The 22454-nt window shown below is 47.7% G+C and overlaps 1 protein-coding gene across 2 annotated transcripts in view; it reads right to left on the bottom strand.

Moving 5' to 3' along the window:
- MBP (myelin basic protein) overlaps positions 1 to 22454 on the bottom strand; it is a 979252-nt gene that overhangs the window by 345641 nt on the left and 611157 nt on the right. For both annotated transcript variants that reach the window (XM_069620722.1, XM_069620721.1), the window contains exon 3: positions 20699 to 20798. In XM_069620722.1, the coding sequence (XP_069476823.1) occupies positions 20699 to 20798 (100 nt within the window). The remainder of the gene's footprint in view (positions 1 to 20698; positions 20799 to 22454) is intronic.

The raw sequence follows: 22454 nt of genomic DNA, 5'->3' as shown, positions 1-22454 counted from the left end.
CCTCCTTTTACTTTGACAAATGTATACCAATGGGGTGTTCAGTATCATGCAGTTACTTTGAGAAATCCTGCACCTGTTTGGAATTGGATTTGAAGGGGGATAGGGGGCTGCACTACCTCGAGGGTTTTCTGTTCATGGGGGGACCCGACACACGTAATTGTGAGCCCTTGCTGCAGGCTTTCCAAAGGGGGTCAGAGAGACTTGGAGTGGCTTCGGCCATGGACAAGACGGAGAGTCCAGTCCCTATGCTGAGTTTCCAGGATATTAATATAGACTCAGCTCAGGGAGAAAGTTTGTGATTTCAGGGAGTCTGTGGAAAGTTGCCTATGGGCAAAGAAGGTAATTTTGCGCCAGTTGCCGGACTAGGTCGGCCAGTTGAACTTTGCGCTATGCATAATTCCCATGGGGAGGCCCTTCTCGCAGGCCATAGCAGGGGCAATGAGGGGGGGGAGGACAGAGAGGCATCACCAGACAAGACTTTCAAAGGAGGTAAAGGAGAACCTCACGACATGGGCAGTATTCTTGTCTAATTTCAACGGGGTTAGGATTTGGCCAGAGAAGGTTAGCATGAATGTGCAGGTGGGTCTGTTCACAGACACTGCAGGGAGTGCGCGTTCCGGGGCTATTCTTGGGAACAGGTGGTGTGGGCAGCGCTGCCCCCGGAGCGGTTTTGAGTGTGGCGTAAAAGGAACGTGACGTTTCTTGAATTATTCCCAATTGTGGTCGCACGGATGGTGTGGGAAGGGGACATGTAAGGGAACAGTGCAGTGTTTTGGTCAGACAGTATGTCAGTGGTGCAGGCTATCAACAATCAGAGGGCGGTTTGCCCCATGGTTTGAGATTGTTAAAATAATTGGTTTGTTATGTCTACAATGCAATAGTCACTTTTGGGCAAGCCATATACCTTGTGTGTATAACAACGCTGCTTATGCTTGCTCTCGTTTTAAGATGCAGGAGTTTCAGTGCTGGCTTCCGCAAGCAGAGGACAGGATGACCCCATTTCCAGAGACACTTTGGAGGCTTGGTGGCCTGGTCTCGTCCCGATGATTGTGGTGGGGGGTCTCTGGCCACAAAGACCAAGGCAGCATTCAAGAAATCTTTCAGGGAATTCAGGGTGTTCTGCAGGGGGCACGGTCGGAGGTAGATCTTCCACGGGGATGCTATTATTCAATGTCTGGGGCATCTGCATGTGAGCAAGCTTTGTGCTGTCCATCTATGGATAATTGCCAGTGGACATCCCCAGGCCCCACGCTGATAGGAGCCCTGCAAGCCACAGCTGCCCACTGCATATTACATGCCCTCGAAAGTGGAGTCTGGCAGGAAGTCCAGCCAATGGCATGGGCGGCCCGATTGGGTGAGTGGGGCAGGGGCGGCGGGAAGTTTAAGGGGTTGTGCTCCTTTCTCCCTGCGTTGCATCTCTGTCCGGTACCAGCTAGTAGCCAAGGCTAGGGGGTGGCCTGGGTTCATAGCTCGGGGTCGGGGTGACAGCATTGGCGGGCTTACAGGCGGGGGGGGGGCGGTGGCAGTGCCATGGTGAGAACTGGAAGGATAAAAAGGGGCCACTCTGGTGAGTAGGTGACCGCTCCGTAGGGGTTCCCGCCTTAGTTCCGCAGACCGCCCCACCTCTGCCATGCAATGCGAAGCCTCCTGGAAGGAACTTTTTCCACCCACTTACCTGTCTTGAAGGTTGTTGAGGTGGCAGTGGAACAGTGTGGGGGAAAACTGTCGGGATGGAACTTTGTCCAAGGGAGTGGCCAAAACAGGTACACACCATTGGCTTTGGGCCACTAGTGGCCCTCCAAGGGCTGGGGGAGCAGGATCAGGAGGCACTAGGTAAAGGGTCTCCATTCTCCTGGTGCCGCTCCTAAGGGCTACACAGAAAGGGGGGCATGGTCAAGACTGAAGGAAATAACAAATGAGAAGTTGCTCATATGTGTTTCATTGTGGCTCGTGTTGCATTTTATGATTGAAGTGGGAGAATGGAAAACCAGACTCCCGTCCTTCACCTCTCGCGCTTGGCCTAGAGGGTCGCGGCCCAGACACCCGCCACGAGAAGAGTTTGCCCATTTACCAGATGACCAAATACCCTGGTACAGAAACATACGGATGTGTCCATCTGCCTGCCCAACAGCCCGCACTGGCCATGCCGACACCTGCGGCACGGACCAACTAGACTGAAATCTACACATCGTTAGAGATGCCATGACGACCTAGATAACGGGAAGCACCGCTGAACTATTATACACGCTGAACATTTCCACACCAATCTACACGAAGAACATACTCAGTGCTCTGACGTAGGCGACAGGCTTATTCACGGACGTGCATCTTTATTATTTTTACATAGGCTTTCAGAATGCAGAAACGCAAGACGCACCATGAGCTCATTTATAACGCTTGCTCACGCTTCTCTTGAAACCCGTTACCATCATGAGAGATATAATGGAAACACGATACTGGCCATGAAACTGTATGCCACTATAACCTAAAGCATCCATGCACTAAATGGATTACTCGTGCACCAGGCCCAAGTAGGCCCCAAGCAAGAGTTCCCGTGGACATTAACAAAGCAAAAGTCAGGTTGCTGAGCCTGCAGAAAGAACCCAGTGGAGCAACCAGCCAAGGTCGTACTGTTGCAAACCCACAGTCAAGAAACAAATCTTCAAAGGCACGATGTTGCAACCTCGCACTCCACGTACCAATGTTAAAATCATATCTGCAAATTAAACCAGACATACAGTGGAAAAACAATATTAATTGTGCAGAATTATGCCTCAAACACGGTCCCTCCCCACGTGACCAAGCCGAACCTGACGAGATGCCAAAACCCAGGAGAGAAAAGGCGTCTGGGTACCTCGCTACGAGACGCAGGCCGACACACTTGAAAGGCTCAATGGACACCTGCTACAGTGGGAACGGTCAGTCTCCCACCTATGAATAAATCCTCACATTGCCTGCACGTACCCATACTGAAACACTGTTGCAACCACAGGTGCACCGTGTGCTGGGAACAACGGTGGTCCCAGGCTGGGGAGCTCACGGATGCACCAATCAGAACATGAGGTTCTTATCTCAGACGTCAGTAACGTTAGCCAATCCTCAGGGGTCTTCATGTAACAATTCTTATGTATCTAATTGTAGGGACAACCCAGATATACCACCTGACTACACCTTAACCACTAATATCATTCTCTATAGGCGTACTATACTAACCCCACCACTCGAGCAACCAATCAAGAGTGGCGATAGGTTCTTTTGGTAACTTTTTGGAATGACGCAAGTAGCGCGTCATAATGTAGTAAAAAGGGCCTGCGAGCCCCACTATTGTGTGTGTGTCAGGACGAACGCGTGCGCTCCTTGACCCATCCCTGCCGTTTGCATAATAAACGACAGAAGTTGCCTTGCTCCTTGTGTGTGCCTCATACTCTGTCTCGATCCGAGATATACACGGGAGGAGTTGGGGCCTCCCTGCCCGGAGGTCTGCGGACGGCCCGGCCGACCCCGGCAGAATTCCCCCCCGACAAGTTGGAGGCACTGCTGAGATCTGTTTAAGATCGACTTTTATTTTTTATTTTTCCAGGCACTCCCGTTGCGGGGAGGCCCGGCGGCGCGGCCCCCTCTGCCGTTGCCCCCTTCTGAGGACTACAGGACCATCGCGGAGCTGCGAGAGGACCGGACAGCGCAATCCGGATATTGGCCCTCGGGAGCCGGTTGAGAAGTATCCCGCCCGCGGTCGGCGAGTGTCCAGACGTGGTCCAGACGAGGGGAGGTGGCGAGCCGCTTGGAGGGGTGCACGCAGTCGAGCGGCCCTGCATCGAGGGAACTTGGTGAGCATGACACGCACAACAAGCAATGCGAAATTGTGAGGGAGGGGGCGGAAGTAAATAAGGGAGGAGGGAGGTATTGTAAAAAGGTGGGGTGAAGGTTTAATTGAGTGATGATAATGGAATGAATGGTAGTGAATTGAGTGCGAGAGAAGGCGGCTAACGTTACGCGAAAGAGGGGGGCGGGGCACGAAAACAACACGTGCAGACGCTCGTAACAAGAAGCTAACGTTACGCGAAAGAGGGGGGCGGGGCACGAAAACAACACGTGCAGACGCTCGTAACAAGAAGCTAACGTTACGCGACAGAGGGGGGCGGGGCACGAAAACATCACGTGCAGCCGCTCGAAAGACACTGATTGGCCTAAATCGCGACTACGTGTGAGGGTGGGTGTGTGTGGTTTCCTACGATTTGACATTTATCATTCAATGAGTAGATGAGGTTCCCTATTGTTCGAGCAAGAAACTCGATAGGTAGATGAGGTTCCCTATTGTTCGAGCAAGAAACTCGATAGGTAGATGACGTTTCCCTGTGGGCGGTGGCTAGTTACGTAGTTGCCCAAAACGGAAGATAATTGGCTGGTTAAGCCCTCCTGTTGAGGGGCGTATCACACGCGAGGCGACGCAGCGTGCGCAGTCCGGTTATAGTATTGATGAGATTACCTTGTTCCAGGAGAGACAGGAAGACAGCTGTAGGGTTAGCGGGGTAGATTGCAAGTGTATTTTGAATTTAAAGAACATAACACGAATATACCAGTAGTTCGAAGAAATAGGTGACGTCACCAGTAGGGATTTAGTAAGATATCGTGAACACAAGAAGCTTTGGGTTTGACATTGGTGGGGAAGAGAAACATGATAAAGGAGCGGACACGGAGATAAACGATAAACGAGTGGATCAAAGAGGAGAAGGGGAAGGGGGCGTGGCTGCGCACGGAGAACGCCGGCCACGGCAAGTGTAAAGGTGGGAGGAGAACGGGGAAAAAGGACGACTGTGTAAGATCGTCGTAAGGGGTACGCAGCTGCAGGGGGCTGCGTGCGCTTCGGCCGCAGGGGGCCGTAGGGGAAGGAATATAATATAACATCATAAATATATTTGTTTTATAATTTTTTTTTTTTTTTTTGTGTGATTATTATCATTGCATAATTTGTCAAAGGATTGTCGTAAGTCCCCACACTTGCGGGGCAAGGTAAGCAATAAAAGGTTGTATGTTGCAAACTGGTAGCAAGGGGAAGGGTAAGAAAGGGTGCGCTAGTATGTCAGACGGGAGAGGGTTGGGAGGGTGGGGGAATACCCTCACTACCCCACTACAACATATATGCACCACACTGCCACCACATAGGGAGAAGTTAATTAAGTACAGCATAGAGTGGACCCAGGGGACGGACAACAAAATGTTGACACCATGGCCGCCTAATGGTAGCTTTGACCCATATGCCCAACATTCACTATTAAACCATCTGCACAATACATACAAGGGGAAGAAGTTGGCAAACCATGTGGAGGTGTTTAACTTATGGAGGATGTTCCAGGGGTCTAGACCAGGACCAAATGGAATGTTCACTATGGGGGAAACACCGGAAGAAAAGGAGATTAAGAAAGAAGGAACGGATGGGGAAAAGGAGAGTGAAGGAACAAAGAATATGGGGAATGAAAAATTGGGTGGAGGAAAGGTTGATAAATTAGCTGACATAAAACAGGAACCGAGCAATGAGATACCCTTAACACCGGGAGTGAAAACAGAGGGGGGAGGGTTGTACCCTTTAAGAGAATTAGGAGAAATAAAAGGACAGTTAAGGGCGGCTGAAGGATACTCAAACCCGGCATACAGCCCTCCACCATATGTGGCTCATGGAAAGATACCAATGGGGGACGGGAGGAGAGAAGAGCAGACTGTAGAGATAGGAAACGATGAGTGGGTAGCTGCACAGATATTGTTGAAATTACGAGGATCACTAACTGGAGAGGAAAGGGAGGCGGTAAAGAGAACAAACGAGGATAGTGAAAGAGAGAGTGAAATGAGGGGAGAGGAGCTGCTACGGCAGAAGGAAGAGATTTTGGAGGAAAGATTAGCTAAACTAAGGGATGAGCAGAATGAACTGATAAAACAACTTGAGGGGGAGGAAAGAGAGAGAGTGAGGAAAAGGAAAGAAGATAAGGACGAATTGGAAAAATTAAGGGAGCAAAGTGAGGAGAGAAAGAGGGAAGCTGTAAGGGTAAAAGCAGCAGCAGAAAGGGTATCAAGAGTAGTGATGAGGGAGAAGAAGAAGGAAGAAGAAGAAAATGAAAAGGAAATGGAAATATGGAGGAGGAGGATAATATCAGAGACAGCTAAAAAATATGAAGAGGGGAAGGTAATAGAGAGTATAGTAGAAAGAGAAAGGGTGAAATGGGAAAGGAGGAGAGAGGATGAAAGGATATTGGAACAGATGAGCAACGAAGTAATGGAGGAATTAAAAAGGAAAAGAGAGGAAAATAGTAGGGAGATGGAGGAGAGGAGTGAAGGGGAGAGAGAGGAGAGTAAGAGGGAGAGTGAAAGATGGGGAGAAGTATATAAAAATAGAGAGGTAGCAACAACGTCAGCACTAAGGGGAACAGGTGGTAACAACGGAAAGGAAGAGGGAGACCTAATAGACTTAAAAACTGTAACAATAAAAGGAAAAAAGGCAGAGTGGGGGGCGCAATTTATGAATGATTTTTGTAGTGAGGATGGAAGGAAGAGTGAAAGGGAAAGCTTAGATAAGCTATACCTCACTAGAACAAACATAGATTCGCCATGGGTGAGTAGAAGATGGGAGGAGCTGGAGAGAAGTAAGGAGGAAGTGAAAAGAATGGGAGAAACACAAACTAACGAACACACGCCACCGACGCTCACCAACCAACACACGCCACCCACATCACCATCACGCTCTCTAACGCCACACCCCACATGTTCAACAACTGCACGCTCTCTGCACAGAATAAAGCTCGCACCCTTCATGGACGAAGTTACACCTTATGCATGTCGGCTTAGGGACCTCCCTAGTCGCAGGCAAGACAGGCAAACAGACGTGCCAATATTGAACACAGGAAAGGATGAAAAAAGGGGAAAGGAAGAAGAGGGAGGTAGGAGAAGAGGTAGTAAGGAAGGATTTGAAGTAGTAAAAGGAATGGGGGAAGAGGAGGGGTGTGAAGAGTTAACATCATGGAGCATAAAGGATGACACAAGACAGAATGTAATGCCACTGCTGGAGAGAGGAGGGGTTAGACCACAATATGTACCTTGGAAACATACGGATAAGGAAAACATAAAATGTAGGCTCCCATCATTAAGTGGAGGTGCGGGTAAATGGATATATGAAATGGAAAAACACACCGCAGGACAGAAACTAGCAGTGGGAGATGTTAAGGGCCTGTTAATATCAATATTAGGGGATAGAGCGGATGACATTTGGAAAAGAGCGGGATTCCATGGGGTAACAATAACAAACACATCGCATGATGGAGCACCATTTGCAAACTGCAGACATGCGCTATGGCAGGCACTAAGAGTGCAGTACCCAGACACATCAGACATAGGAGCCATTACTTCCCGTAAGATGGGTGAGAACGAGGATCCTGTTGATTATATCCAGGATATTCAAGAGAAGTGGCGCATGGAAACTAGAGAACAATGGGACAAAACACCAGCCATATTTTATCATATACTAGTACAAGGGCTCCCAGAAGGAGTTCAGAGACAATTAAAGAAAGTAGTGGGGATGGAAGCAAAACCATGGCCGGAAATACAACTGACTATAGTACATCACTGTAGAACATGGCAAGGAAAAATGAAACAAAAGGAAGAGGACAGGAAAACAGAAGAGGCCAAATTAGTACAGAAAAAACTTACTAAATATACCATGGAAGGGGCACTAATAACTGCGCCAACACCAATGGCCCAAAGCCCAACGCAAGTAGTGGCTGCACAAAATCCAGCTCAAATAGCGCCTCCACAAGAGGTAATAGAGCAAGTGCTGCCTCTGCAATCACACGCACAGAACATGGGAGGAGGGTACCCAATGCAAGGAGCTGGGTATTATAATTATAATAGAGGGAGAGGAGGGTTTATGAGGGGAAGAGGATACGGATATAATACCCAACAACAGGCTGGGGGACTCAGAAATAATTACCAGACAGGGCAACCAGTATACCAGGACAACACAGGGAACTTCCCATGGCAAAACAGGGAACCACCCGTGTGTTGGAGCTGCGGACTATTAGGACACATGTCACGTACATGCAGGGTCAGGCCAGGAACACCAGCATGGAACGAACAAGCACAACATAGGACATCACAAGAACAGCAGGGCATACAACCACAGCAGATGTCACCACAAGGGAGTGACCAACACTATTCCCTACCACAACAACAAATAAAACAATACCTGCCACAAGTAACTGGTGCAGCGTTAATACAACCACCACCACAACCTGAACGAACGCAATTGGGTGGGGTGACGGTGTTGGGGCACAACCCTTACACAGGGAATGGCCAGTCATTGTACCCCCAATAGGACAGCCCACAGACGGCCTTGGTGTGTCCCATCCTGTCAGTAACACCTAATAGTGCGGAGGAGCCACGCATAGAGGTAACGATAGGTGACAAAAAATTATCATTCCTTGTTGACACCGGGGCGACCCGGTCTTGCATAAGGGAAGGTAAGTTTAAGATGTCAGGCGAAGCCATGAACACACAAGGGTTTTCTGGGGCTAAAGGGTTGGTTCCATTTACTGATAACGTTCCGCTATCTATTGGAGATTACGATCTGTCAGTACCACTTTTGTATTATAATGCCTCACCAGTAAACATACTGGGGAGGGACATAATGAACAGATTAAATATGACGATCTCCTTTACAGAGAATGGCATAATTTGCTCTACTCCAGGGATTAACATGCTTGCAGCACGACAGATTTTGCAAGCATACTGTGGACAGATAGCGATCAGGGCGGAGCCGGTAGACGGCGAGCTATTCCAGTACGGAACAGACATGGCATTTGCATGGATGCCAGGGATAGGAGGGAAAATATGGAGGAGACCAGCAGCCTATCTATTCCGACCAGAAACACCAGCTAATGAACTGGAAGGGAAGGTCATTGCAGTGGACATTGAGAGCATTATTGCAACAGCTGATTATGTTGCTGTGCACGCCCAAGATAAAGAAGGGAGAGCATGGAGGGCGGTGATAGCACTAGCAGAAGGATGTAGGCTGACTCAGGTGTCAGATGAAGAGTTGTTTTCAGAAGAAAAGGAGGAAAATGAAATGGTGTTCATGATGAGTGTAGAAATGTGGCTAACAGTGGCTCACAAACAAGTGGCACAGAAAATTGCAATGGCACTTGAGGCACCCGCTGGCACACCAGTCCCATTTTTTAAAGAAGATATGTCAAAGGTGCCAAAATCATTATGGACTATTAGCCCTTATGATGTAGGATGCATTAAAAGCATAGGGGGTGTAAGGATAAAATTAAAAAAGGGTGCCATACTACCAAGAGTGAAACAATACCCATTGTCAAGAGAGGCAGATGAGGGCATATACGAAACCATAACAGCCCTTATAAACAATGGCATATTGGTCCCCTCAGAATCCCCATGCAACACAGCTGTGTACCCGGTGCGCAAGGCTAAAGGAGGGTCTTGGCGGTTCATACAGGACCTCAGACCGTTGAACAACATAGTAGAAGCAGAGTATCCAGTAACAGCAAACCCGGCCACAATTTTGTGTGGCATTCCAGCAGAAGCATCACGGTTTACAGTGATTGACCTTAAAAATGCTTTTTTCTCAATACCATTACACCCAGACTCACAAGACTTGACAAGCTTCACTTACCGAAATAGGAAGTGGAAACATACCAGATTACCACAGGGATATTGTGAATCACCTTCAATTTTCAATAGGGTAATACAGATGGATTTGGGTAACGTTGAGTTGGAAAGCACAGTGTTACAGTATGTGGATGACATAATAATTTGCAGTACAAATGAAGATAAATGTAGAGAGGACTCATTAAAAATGTTGACGATATTGGCTGAAAAGGGGTACAAGGTAGACATGGAAAAGATACAATACTGTCAGGAACAGGTACTTTACATTGGCCAACTGATATCACAATATGGAAGAAGGATTGCACCACAAAGAGCACAGGCAATATCAGGCACTCCCGTGCCACAGACTGTAAGAGAACTGCAGCAATTTCTGGGACTGTGCAACTACTGTAGAGCATGGGTATTTGATTACAGCTCTTACATAGGACCCCTGCTTGAGGGTTTGAAGGAAGCAAATAAAGGGGAGAAAAAGTTGGGATGGACTATGGAAATGAAGGAGGCATTTGATGAATTAAAAGAAGCAATATCAACTGCTCCAGTACTAGCATCCCCAGACTATGAGCGACGATTTTTTATATTTTCACATTGCGACTCAGCAGTAATGAAAGCAGTATTGGCCCAAAAGACTAGCATGGGCTATAAACCAGTAGCATTTTACAGCGGTCACTTAGATCCAATAATGTTAGGACAATTCTCTTGCGAACAAGGTCTTGCTGCAGCTGCATTTGCAGTAGAAAAAGCATCATCAATAACTATGGGGTGTCCAACTACACTATTTGTAGAACATGCACTATTTGCGATATTGAATAAACCTAAGTCCACACTGACGACACAGAGGGCAACAGGTTATGAGATTATTTTGTCCAAAGCTGAACTGGCAATTGTTAGATGTAGCACGGTTAACCCTGCAAGGTTCCTAGCAGAAGTAATTGAAGAGGGAGATTACGCCCACGACTGCACCCAAGTAACTGAGATGTACTCATGTACTAGGAAAGTTGAAGAAAACGCACTAGAGGGAGGTGAGCTTTTGTTTATTGATGGGTCATCAACTATTGATCAAGGAGACGGGATAAGGAGGACTGGGGCAGCAGTAGTACAAATGATGGAAGCGCCAGTGTGTGTGGCTATTAAGTGTGTACAATTACCACAGCATTACTCTGCTCAAGCGGCGGAACTGGTTGCACTCATATTGGCACTAAAGGAAAGTTTTAATAAAAAAGTTACTATATATTCCGACAGTGCATATGTTACATCCACTGTCCACTCAGGGCTATCAAAGTGGAGAAGAAGAGGGTTTAGGAGAGCTGACGGCACTCCAGTACAACATGCCCTCTTGTTGGCTGAACTAATTGAAGTAATAAACGATCCCCAAGAACTAGCCCTAGTAAAATGCACAGCACACACCAATGGAGAAGACTATATATCAAAAGGAAATGCAGCAGCAGACGCACATGCAAAATATGCTGCATATTTTGGTGAGATATGGAACCCCACAGACTCACAGAGAGGGAGAGGGAGGGGAATAGCGAGGGAGATGTTAATAAAAGAAGGGTACACCCATCTCCCAGCCACCCAGATTATGGAGTTACAAGCGGCTGCACCAATGGCCGAAAAAGAAGTATGGGTGAAAAGAGGATGCACAATGTCACCAACCGACGCACTATGGCGCCAGGGTGGCACTGGGAAAGTTGTAATACCATTGGCATTGTTAAATACCGCCTTGAACCAATTACATCACCCTGCCCATACAGGCAAAGAAATAATAGCAGCACGAATTAGAGAAGATTGGTTCTGTCCCGAGTTAACATCCCATGTGTCAAATTTTATCAGCAATTGCCTTACATGTCAACAGTTCACGGCCGGTCATACTTTAAAAGTGATAAGAGGTACCATACCCCGACCAGAAGGACCTTTTCGGCACCTCCACATTGACTATGTTGATATGATCAACATTTGTCAAGGCAATAGATACATGATAGTAGTAGTATGCCCATTTTCTAGGTGGATCGAAGCAGGGCCCTGTTCACACCCTGATGCGTTTAGAGCAGCCAAATTTATAGTAAGGGAGGTATTCCCCAGGTGGGGAGTGTGCGAGGTGTTAAGATCAGACAACGGACCCCATTTCGCAAATGAAATGTTCCAGCATATCACATCCCTACTGAACATTAAACACAAATTTGCATGTGCGTACCACCCACAGGCCAATGGTGTATGTGAACGCCTGAATGGCCTATTGAAGGAGGCAATTGCTAAAATACAGCAAACAACAAAGAAAAGTTGGTTGTATTGCCTTCCGTTAGCACTGTTCGAACTTAGAAACAGGCCAGGGTCCGACCACCACCTCACCCCACACGAGGTGGTTACTGGACGCCAAATGCGCCTTCCCCTAACACCAACGTCAAGGGCATTCACCGACCAAGAAAGTTCTGCGAATGTGTTAGGTGATGAAATGTATCAATATGTGTCTTCTTTGATTACTAGCGTTGTGTTTGTGTCTCAACAGCTCGAGCGCACACGGGGCGGGTCCACCAGCAACCAAGAAATAGAAGAAAATACAGAATTGGGAAAGGAGAACTTGTGCCAACTTGCCAAAGGTGACCACGTACTACTTCGAAATTTTAATAGAAGGTGGAACCAGCAGAGGTTCACTGGCCCCCATTTAGTAGAGGACGTATCAACAAGAGCAGTAAAACTAAAGGATAAGCGTGCGTGGAACCACCTGCATGATGTAAAAATCTACAAACTGCAGACCCGCCCCAGCGCCAACGACAGGTCCATTGGAAAAACGCCAACAACATCCCCGGCAGCGGAAGAAAACACAACCACAGACAACGACCCAATTGTTCCCTCGGAGAGAATAACGGACGAAGAAGGGGGCGATCCCCACACTGCCCACCCCATGGTCACACGTTCAAAGAGTAAAACTGCTCCCGCCATCTGAGCAAAACCCCCCCCCATTGACTACTAAATACAATTGTAATAAAAACTAAGGACTTCGCTTGCACCAATACACATGTAAACACGTGAATGTTCTCTTTTTCTCTCGCACATACAGGAGCTGCGTAATATTGTATTGTTAAGAAAAGTTATCTAACAAATTCAGTGTGCAGGCGTAGATGGTGCTGCCAGACGATAGTTACCCAGAAGAATTGTCACACCAATTTGTATACGAAATAAAAAGGCCAACATACTTAAAAAAGAAAAGGGTACGTGTATACTACACGGCCTTCCTCCTGGCCATAGAAAATTACATGCCCCACCTCCGCCCATACTTGCCGGTCTTGAGAGACCGATCACTTAGAGTAGCGTGGGAGCAACTCTTCACCTGGGCACTGAATGACTATTTGATAGGGAGAGCTTAATGAAACAAAACTAACATTTAATAACAAGCACTTTTTGAGAATTTTTAGGCGGGCAACTTTAACGTCGCAAGAATACGCTGCCAGGACTGCAGCAAGGTAAGAGCAAAAATGTCGGTGAGGTTAGCATATGTAATAAAAATAATAGGGATTTTTATGATCACCGGAGTTTTGGCTGCCTCTGTATGGCAGTACAGCTATGCTATGAGTTTTTTTGCTGCACCCAAACCTAATGTACCCCACCTCCCTGCTGCAACAGGTGTTACGTCAGGTGGTAACAGTAACAATGAACAAAAGCGAAATAAAGTTAAACGCAGCACATACTCAGACAATAAAGGTATTGATAATTATGTACAAGATTCAGCACACGTCACAAACAACATATGGTACCAGCACATGACCCGCATTGGTAAGCAGACAACTGAGGATAGCTGTTACGTTTGCTCATTAATACCATACGCCATGAGCGCTTCACGAACATTTGTTGCCACAGAAATAGATGAAAAAACAGCACAGTGCATAATATATTTGGCCCTGTTCCAAACGAAAGGAAGATTCCAAGGAACAGTAGTGCACATGACATGGAAAACACGAGACTCATACCCATATGAAAACAACTTCCTCAAGACCTATCTGAGTTATCACAAGACCAGTTTACATGCTGAAGCATTCAGATACATAACAAGTGGCCCTGAAAAAGGAGAAACAAAGAAGGTAACACTGCAGTATCTACCATGTGATTGGTACGCCACGGAAGTTCCGGGTAAACAAGGATGCTGGGAGAGGCCATTACTGACGATAACAGGAAAGGTGTTCCTGGGTACCAGCTGGGAGATAGGAGTGGTTGGCAGCAACATGGTAACAAAAGAAACTATCTCAACCATCGAGACACACAATCATCGATGTTGGACGACATGGATCAAGTACGTACCAATGCTCACGTGGGTAGAAGAAGATGAAGACCCGATAACTATATTACCATTGACTGCGCCCAAAGTATGTTACCAGCATAAAGGAGAGGTGGACGTGGGATATAACACCAATTGTGCAAGTGTGATGGAGTTACCTGAGGGGGGAGCGGGAACAGCAGTAATAATGGACCATTATTGGGCCTGCGGAGAAAAGGCATATCATACACTGCCTCCCCTGTGGAGTGGTGTGTGCACAATGGTACACGTCAATGTACCATCACTAGTGGTACCTAAGAAGCATGTCGATGTGGCGAAATTTCCGAAAATGGATGAAGGAGACAGGAGAAGAAAGAGATCTGCACCACTCCAGAAGGAGCAAGAAAACAGGACCAACAGCAATGATACTGTCCTAAACAGGAGAAAAAGACAAGGAGAGCCATTAACAGGAAATTATCTGTGGGGAAGGTCGGAAACGGAACTAACATCAATACCGCCAGAACACAGACTATTCAGCAGAGCAGCAATGTTCTTCTCCTCAATAATACATCCGGGACTGCAGGCATACGCAAACGCAAAATGGCTGCAAATAACCAGATGGGAACTAATGATGACCATAAATTCGACAGTAAATGGGTTTAACGCAATTAAAGAGGAGCTGCGAGCTGTAAGGATGGTAGCACTACAGAACAGATATGTATTGGACCTTCTCACAGCAATGGAAGGAGGAGTTTGTGCAAAGATAGGACAATCATGCTGCACGTTCATACCTGCCAACGATGCCGACAATGGTACACTAACAGAAGCAGTTTCACAATTGGCCCAGATGCACTCCAAAATGATGGACGAGAGTAACGGCGTAAACAAGGATAAAAGCTGGTTTTCACTATTATGGTCATGGATGCCATCTTGGCTGTCAGATGGACTGAAAATAATAGTGGGATGTGCTATTTTGGCTGGAGCTGCACTGATAATAATTAGATTTTGGAAAGCCCGGAAGGCGCGCTCAACTGATGAGTTGCTGGAAATGGTGGGAATGCACCCCTTGATGCCAGCAGATGACGGCCAGCACACAGGTGTGATAATACACGAAAGGGAGAAGTTGCGCACCCAAATCATCGCCAATCATCTAGACCCACCATCAGTGAAGATCGAGAACCCAAGGAACCCTAGGAGCTACATAGGAAGATGGGTGTACTGTACTCCTGGAGGAACATGCGAATACATGTATTGGTCATTTGAAGATCACGTAAACCATTATGGACATCTCGGAGGGATAACCAAGATATGGAGAGTAAGAGGAGATAACGAGAAGGATATGTTTGTGGTCGACAAGTCGACCAGAGGGGGGACTGAAGTGGGAGAATGGAAAACCAGACTCCCGTCCTTCACCTCTCGCGCTTGGCCTAGAGGGTCGCGGCCCAGACACCCGCCACGAGAAGAGTTTGCCCATTTACCAGATGACCAAATACCCTGGTACAGAAACATACGGATGTGTCCATCTGCCTGCCCAACAGCCCGCACTGGCCATGCCGACACCTGCGGCACGGACCAACTAGACTGAAATCTACACATCGTTAGAGATGCCATGACGACCTAGATAACGGGAAGCACCGCTGAACTATTATACACGCTGAACATTTCCACACCAATCTACACGAAGAACATACTCAGTGCTCTGACGTAGGCGACAGGCTTATTCACGGACGTGCATCTTTATTATTTTTACATAGGCTTTCAGAATGCAGAAACGCAAGACGCACCATGAGCTCATTTATAACGCTTGCTCACGCTTCTCTTGAAACCCGTTACCATCATGAGAGATATAATGGAAACACGATACTGGCCATGAAACTGTATGCCACTATAACCTAAAGCATCCATGCACTAAATGGATTACTCGTGCACCAGGCCCAAGTAGGCCCCAAGCAAGAGTTCCCGTGGACATTAACAAAGCAAAAGTCAGGTTGCTGAGCCTGCAGAAAGAACCCAGTGGAGCAACCAGCCAAGGTCGTACTGTTGCAAACCCACAGTCAAGAAACAAATCTTCAAAGGCACGATGTTGCAACCTCGCACTCCACGTACCAATGTTAAAATCATATCTGCAAATTAAACCAGACATACAGTGGAAAAACAATATTAATTGTGCAGAATTATGCCTCAAACACGGTCCCTCCCCACGTGACCAAGCCGAACCTGACGAGATGCCAAAACCCAGGAGAGAAAAGGCGTCTGGGTACCTCGCTACGAGACGCAGGCCGACACACTTGAAAGGCTCAATGGACACCTGCTACAGTGGGAACGGTCAGTCTCCCACCTATGAATAAATCCTCACATTGCCTGCACGTACCCATACTGAAACACTGTTGCAACCACAGGTGCACCGTGTGCTGGGAACAACGGTGGTCCCAGGCTGGGGAGCTCACGGATGCACCAATCAGAACATGAGGTTCTTATCTCAGACGTCAGTAACGTTAGCCAATCCTCAGGGGTCTTCATGTAACAATTCTTATGTATCTAATTGTAGGGACAACCCAGATATACCACCTGACTACACCTTAACCACTAATATCATTCTCTATAGGCGTACTATACTAACCCCACCACTCGAGCAACCAATCAAGAGTGGCGATAGGTTCTTTTGGTAACTTTTTGGAATGACGCAAGTAGCGCGTCATAATGTAGTAAAAAGGGCCTGCGAGCCCCACTATTGTGTGTGTGTCAGGACGAACGCGTGCGCTCCTTGACCCATCCCTGCCGTTTGCATAATAAACGACAGAAGTTGCCTTGCTCCTTGTGTGTGCCTCATACTCTGTCTCGATCCGAGATATACACGGGAGGAGTTGGGGCCTCCCTGCCCGGAGGTCTGCGGACGGCCCGGCCGACCCCGGCAGAATTCCCCCCCGACATGATATGTACATTTTGTTGTGTGATTAAAATGCCGCCCAATATCTCCATACTTGTAAGGTTTCGTCTTCCTTGCGGGCACTGGCGCAACCTATGGAAGTACTGCCAACACTGCCCACCTGTGTCCTGGCAACTTCCCTGCCCCCGCTCCTGAGGCCTTGCAGACTCTGCGATGTCTTTAGGGTCAGGTGGCTGATAACGACTTGAAAGAAGACTTATTTGGACACTTGCTCGTGCACTCCAATTTTGTCTGGAAAACAACACAATTGATTGTGGATTTCTACCAGACAACTCCTCGACTTCAAAGCCCACGACTTGCGCCCAGGGCTCACACTCACGGCGGGTGACTCGCAGCCCCACATGGCAGCAGAGCTGTGCTGAGAGGATGCTTTGCAGGATTGCTGCCCCCCTGAAAATTCAACAGCTCTCGCAAAATGACTAAGTATTTTACTGGCAAGGATTCTGATCGACGCCTTTGCTTTTGAAACCTCACACAAAGTTGCAGCTAACTTTCCAATTCTGAGCCTTCTTCAGGACAATTAAAATGGGTCACACACATTTTCTTTAAACTGCATCCATTTTTTTAAAATTTCAAGTGCTTATTCCACACACACACAAATACACACAATATAAACCGTGTGCGCACGTGCGTATGTGTTGGTGAGAGTATATGTGCATATTTGTTCAAGTGTGTGTTTGTGTGCTCTCAGGTATGGAGGGGTATGGTGAAGTGCCTGAAGCAGGAGGGGCAAACAAGGGCAAGGTGTATTGAGTGGTGCCGAATTTCTGTTTTTTCCATTTCTGAAGTGGCCATGCTGGCAACACTGGGCAAAGCCATCACACATGTGTTATTACAGTGGCAAATAAAGGAGAACTGGACCAACCCAACCGGAGTATCTCCTTAGAGTGACAGATACTGGATAGCATTATTGGGCAAAGCCAACCCCAGTGTGTTCTAATAGTGGCAACATGTCTTCTTACGGTAGTAATACTGGAAATATTGGCCAAAGGCAATACAAGTGTTTTTTTCTTCCCAGTGGCAAATACTGGCATGATTGGGCACAGCTATTATGAGTGTAATCTTAGAGCGGAAATATTAGCACATATACCGAGAGCAAGCATGACAATATCTCTTACACTAGTCATACTGGCAATATTGGCCAAAGGCAACACAAGTGTGTTCTAGCAGTGACAAATACTAACATAATAGGGAATCATCAACACTTATGTTTTTTTTTTTTTTTACAAAGGTCATTGCCGGCATGTCGTTTTCTTTCGATGAAAAAACCTGTCCTTCAAATTCCTATTTCTGGTCTACAAACCCTAGTTTGGGGTTGCGCCTCGCTACTCTCCCCCATGCAGCTACTGCTCATGCTGCCTCCCTAACCGATCCATTCCCGATCACCCTGCACTTCCTCTCGCTTCTGCTGCTTCTTCCGTCTGGTCCTGCATCGTTCACGGGGACTGGGAACTCCTTCCCTTCCCACGTGAAAGAAAGTGCTTCTACTCTTTGTTATTTCAAATCTGCACTTAAGCTCCACCTCCTTAATCGGGAAGAGATGTTTGCAACGTTAGCGTCTCCCGATGGACTAAAACTTCCATCCGCTCCAGCCAGGACTGTGTATAGTGAAGGATCATTGGTGTCGTAGGGCAAAACATCTGGAGAGCTAAAGGTTGCAGACGACTGATCTAGAAGGATTACCTTACACCTACTCCTGAAAACCGCCACCTCTCTTACCAACCTGAACGCAACTTCATAGTGCAAAGTAGCTTGCACATAGTCAGTCCTTTCAGGCCGCCACCTGTAATGCGGATTCCGTCACCGGTATATGCAACATGCATTCCCCATCGCCCACCGGCCAATTGTTCACTACCCCCCTACGAATGTACAGCACCTGACTCAGGAGTGCCCTGGTGACTGACTGACTACTTTGTGTTTCACATTGAAATATCCTTGAACCCAAATAAATAAAATATATTGTGGGAACACTCATCCGGAAAATCTGTTGGAAAATACTTCTCTGGCAATTGGTCATTTGCTATCTATTCGTGTTTTTTATTGGTTACCAGTGCTGATCATTGGGCTGGATTTTCCCAGATTCGAGATCCAACAAAATATGTCTACCTAGACCTGGGAAAACCATTCACACCTTTCAAGGGTTTTAATGCTTTTTATTTGCTCTGCCGAAGCTGTCCCCCGCCCCCACCGACGTTGCTGGTGGGATCCCACAGTTAATATTTTACATTTCCTGCACTGTTGGTTGGTTACCCTACAAAACCGATTGCAAATTATATTAACTCTTCCCACAAATGTATGCTGTAAAAAGCAGCATTCTAACCTAGTATTAAAAAAAAAAAACTACTATATATATAAATATATATATATACACACACACACACACACACACAACACAGGCGGAGTACCCTTGAACTCCACTCATTGAGCCGTTTATCCTCCCTCGCTATGTGTGCGTTGCGATTGTAATTGGGAAGGATTTTGCACCCCGTAAAAAAACACACACTTTGATTGGCTGACTTTGATGACAGACACACTACCTCTTTTTGATTTGGACAGCAGAGCCATTTTCATTGCCCGGTTCGGCGAGCAAAGAGTTCAGACTTCCCATGAGAGTTCAGTGAGACAGCCTAGCCTTCAGACACCAATTTAAGACTCTCCCATTGACTTTGCCCTGAGGTGTTTGAATGATTGGCCTATACAAAATGTAGAGTTAATACACTCGCTAAATCGCTTTAAAAGAAACATCTAAACATAAAACCATATATCGGCAGGTGAGAACGCCAAGCCGAACAAAATCAACAAAAAAATTCTAAAGCTCAGCGCCTTGGCTTTTAAAGTTTATTTTTTGAGGCGTTGCTCGAGGGGGGGTTAAGAGTGCTATAGCCACGGGGCTTTTGGGTGTAGCATCGGATAGAAGCTCAGGGGCTACAAGAAAAAGGCTAGCTAGGAGCGAGTCCCGACAGCACCCACATTAGTGCAGACCCAGCTCTTTTGCGAAGCTAGCAAGACGGTTGTGGAGTTGCCTTTTTCCTGGCCTCTTTCCTGGTAAGAAATCAAACAGTGCCTGCACCTGGCAGTGGCGCCTTCACATAGTGAGGTTTAATGAATGGATATGCCATTTCTTGCGCTGGGTATTTTTCGTGTGGTTTCAGAAAAACTGAGCACTTCCAGGCGGCCTGACTCTTCGGGAGTCTGTAACAGAGAACCTCAGAATATATTTGAGCTGGCAGAACCTCTGACACAATAAAATATTTAGCTGTTGGTGATGGTTTTTGGTCATCAATTTCAGGTCGACAGGGTCAGATTCAGGGAGATTTGGGGGCCAATGTCAGGGAGACTTGCGCACAATCTACGGCTAGAATCTGCAGCCTTTGGCTTGCTAGATGTTTTGGACTGCATCTCCCATGATGCCTCACAGTCATGGGAGTTCCAGTCCAAAACATTTGAGGACGCACACATTTCAGACCTACGATTTAGGAAATCATCTGGGTGACATTATATAAAGATGACCTTGCATCTCATATTTGGCAGTAAAAAGTGCCAGCTACTTAGGAATTGTTGGGTGTTTGTGGTATGCGCTGATTGTGTCTGTGTGTGGTGTGTGTGCGATGTGTGTAAAATCCGGCAAGGAATTCCATATTTCAAGGCTGCCCCCAAATGGTGGGTAAAGCATGCTGCAGGCAGCACATCTGTGGCTTGGGTTTTGCTGTCAAATGCCCCTTTCCCTTGCAAGGGCCCCCATCCACCCAGGAACTCTGCATTCCTTTGTAAATCGCTTCAATCAACGAACCCAGCGCTACAGCCCCATCCTGTTCTCTGGTTCCGCCAATACATACCAAACACTTCATTGTCATCCATGGATTCTTGTGGGGCTTGCTCGGCCATTTTGGGGGTTTCTAGGGTTTTGGTTTCTTCCACGTCGGCAGGCTCGACGTTCTGCAACACAACGGAGAGTTATAGTTAGATCCCACAGATTCCTGTTAGTTTCAAGTCCTTAAGGCGTTGCCAAGAATTGTCAACAAATGCCCAGGTACTTGCACAAGTGCCAAGGACTGTCAATCAATGCCCACATACATGCACCATTGCCCAAGATCCCCCAACAAACGCCCACATTCCTTCCATGTTGCTGGGTATTGCTATGCATTAGCCAGTGACTGGCTCTATTACAAGTGTTGCCATGAAACGCCCAGGTACTTCCTGCCACTGTCAACAATTAATATCAAAAGAATCAATACTTGATGCATCAGCAAAGAACGCCGTCAACTGCCGTGCTGCATGCCTCCTTCCAAGGATTGCCATAAAATGCACAGCTGCTTGCCCCATGTCCCATGTATTGCCACCGACGGCCCATGCACAGGTCCCTTTGCTAATGACCTAGGATCTGCCTGGTTCCCCTTCACCGCAGCAGATGCATGCGAAGAGCAAAGTGACGCAGAACACATCTCCTGCGGCTGCACTGCAGAGGAGCCGGTCGCGGAATAAGAGTTGAGCATCCCATCACTCTTCTCCCATAGCCAGCTCCTCTTTAATGCTAGCTAGCTAGCTGTGGAAGTGTGATGCTCCCCCGGCTGTGCCCACCCTCGTGGCTGCTGCTGCTGACCGTGTGATCTACCTGGTTCCCCTTCACCGCAGCAGATGCATGCGAAGAGCAAAGTGACGCAGAACACATCTCCTGCGGCTGCACTGCAGAGGAGCCGGTCGCGGAATAAGAGTTGAGCATCCCATCACTCTTCTCCCATAGCCAGCTCCTCTTTAATGCTAGCTAGCTAGCTGTGGAAGTGTGATGCTCCCCCGGCTGTGCCCACCCTCGTGGCTGCTGCTGCTGACCGTGTGATCTGCCTGGTTCCCCTTCACCGCAGCAGATGCATGCGAAGAGCAAAGTGACGCAGAACACATCTCCTGCGGCTGCATTGCAGAGGAGCCGGTCGCGGAATAAGACTTGAGCATCCCATCACTCTTCTCCCACAGCCAGCTCCTCTTTAATGCTAGCTAGCTAGCTGTGGAAGTGTGATGCTCCCCCGGCTGTGCCCACTCTCGTGGCTGCTGCTGCTGACCGTGTGATCTGCCTGTTTCCCCTTCACCGCAGCAGATGCATGCGAAGAGCAAAGTGACGCAGAACACATCTCCTGCGGCTGCATTGCAGAGGAGCCGGTCGTGGAATAAGAGTTGAGCATCCCATCACTCTTCTCCCATAGCCAGCTCCTCTTTAATGCTAGCTAGCTGTGGAAGTGTGATGCTCCCCCGGCTGTGCCCACCCTCGTGGCTGCTGCTGCTGACCGTGTGATCTGCCTGTTTCCCCTTCACCGCAGCAGATGCATGCGAAGAGCAAAGTGACGCAGGACACATCTCCTGCGGCTGCATTGCAGAGGAGCCGGTCGTGGAATAAGAGTTGAGCATCCCATCACTCTTCTCCCATAGCCAGCCCCTCTTTAATGCTAGCTAGCTAGCTGTGGAAGTGTGATGCTCCCCCGGCTGTGCCCACCCTCGTGGCCGCTGCTGCTGCTGACCGTTTGATCTGCACTGGAGGAGTGCAGCGTCACTGGGACCCCGCTTTCTACTGCCTCCCTTCTTCCACCTGGCAGTCACTCCTGC

This window comes from Ambystoma mexicanum, chromosome 5q (assembly GCF_040938575.1).
Source record: "Ambystoma mexicanum isolate Mex_15411 chromosome 5q, UKY_AmexF1_1, whole genome shotgun sequence".
Lineage (NCBI taxonomy): Eukaryota > Metazoa > Chordata > Amphibia > Caudata > Ambystomatidae > Ambystoma > Ambystoma mexicanum.
This window is presented reverse-complemented; position numbering and strand designations above follow the sequence as displayed.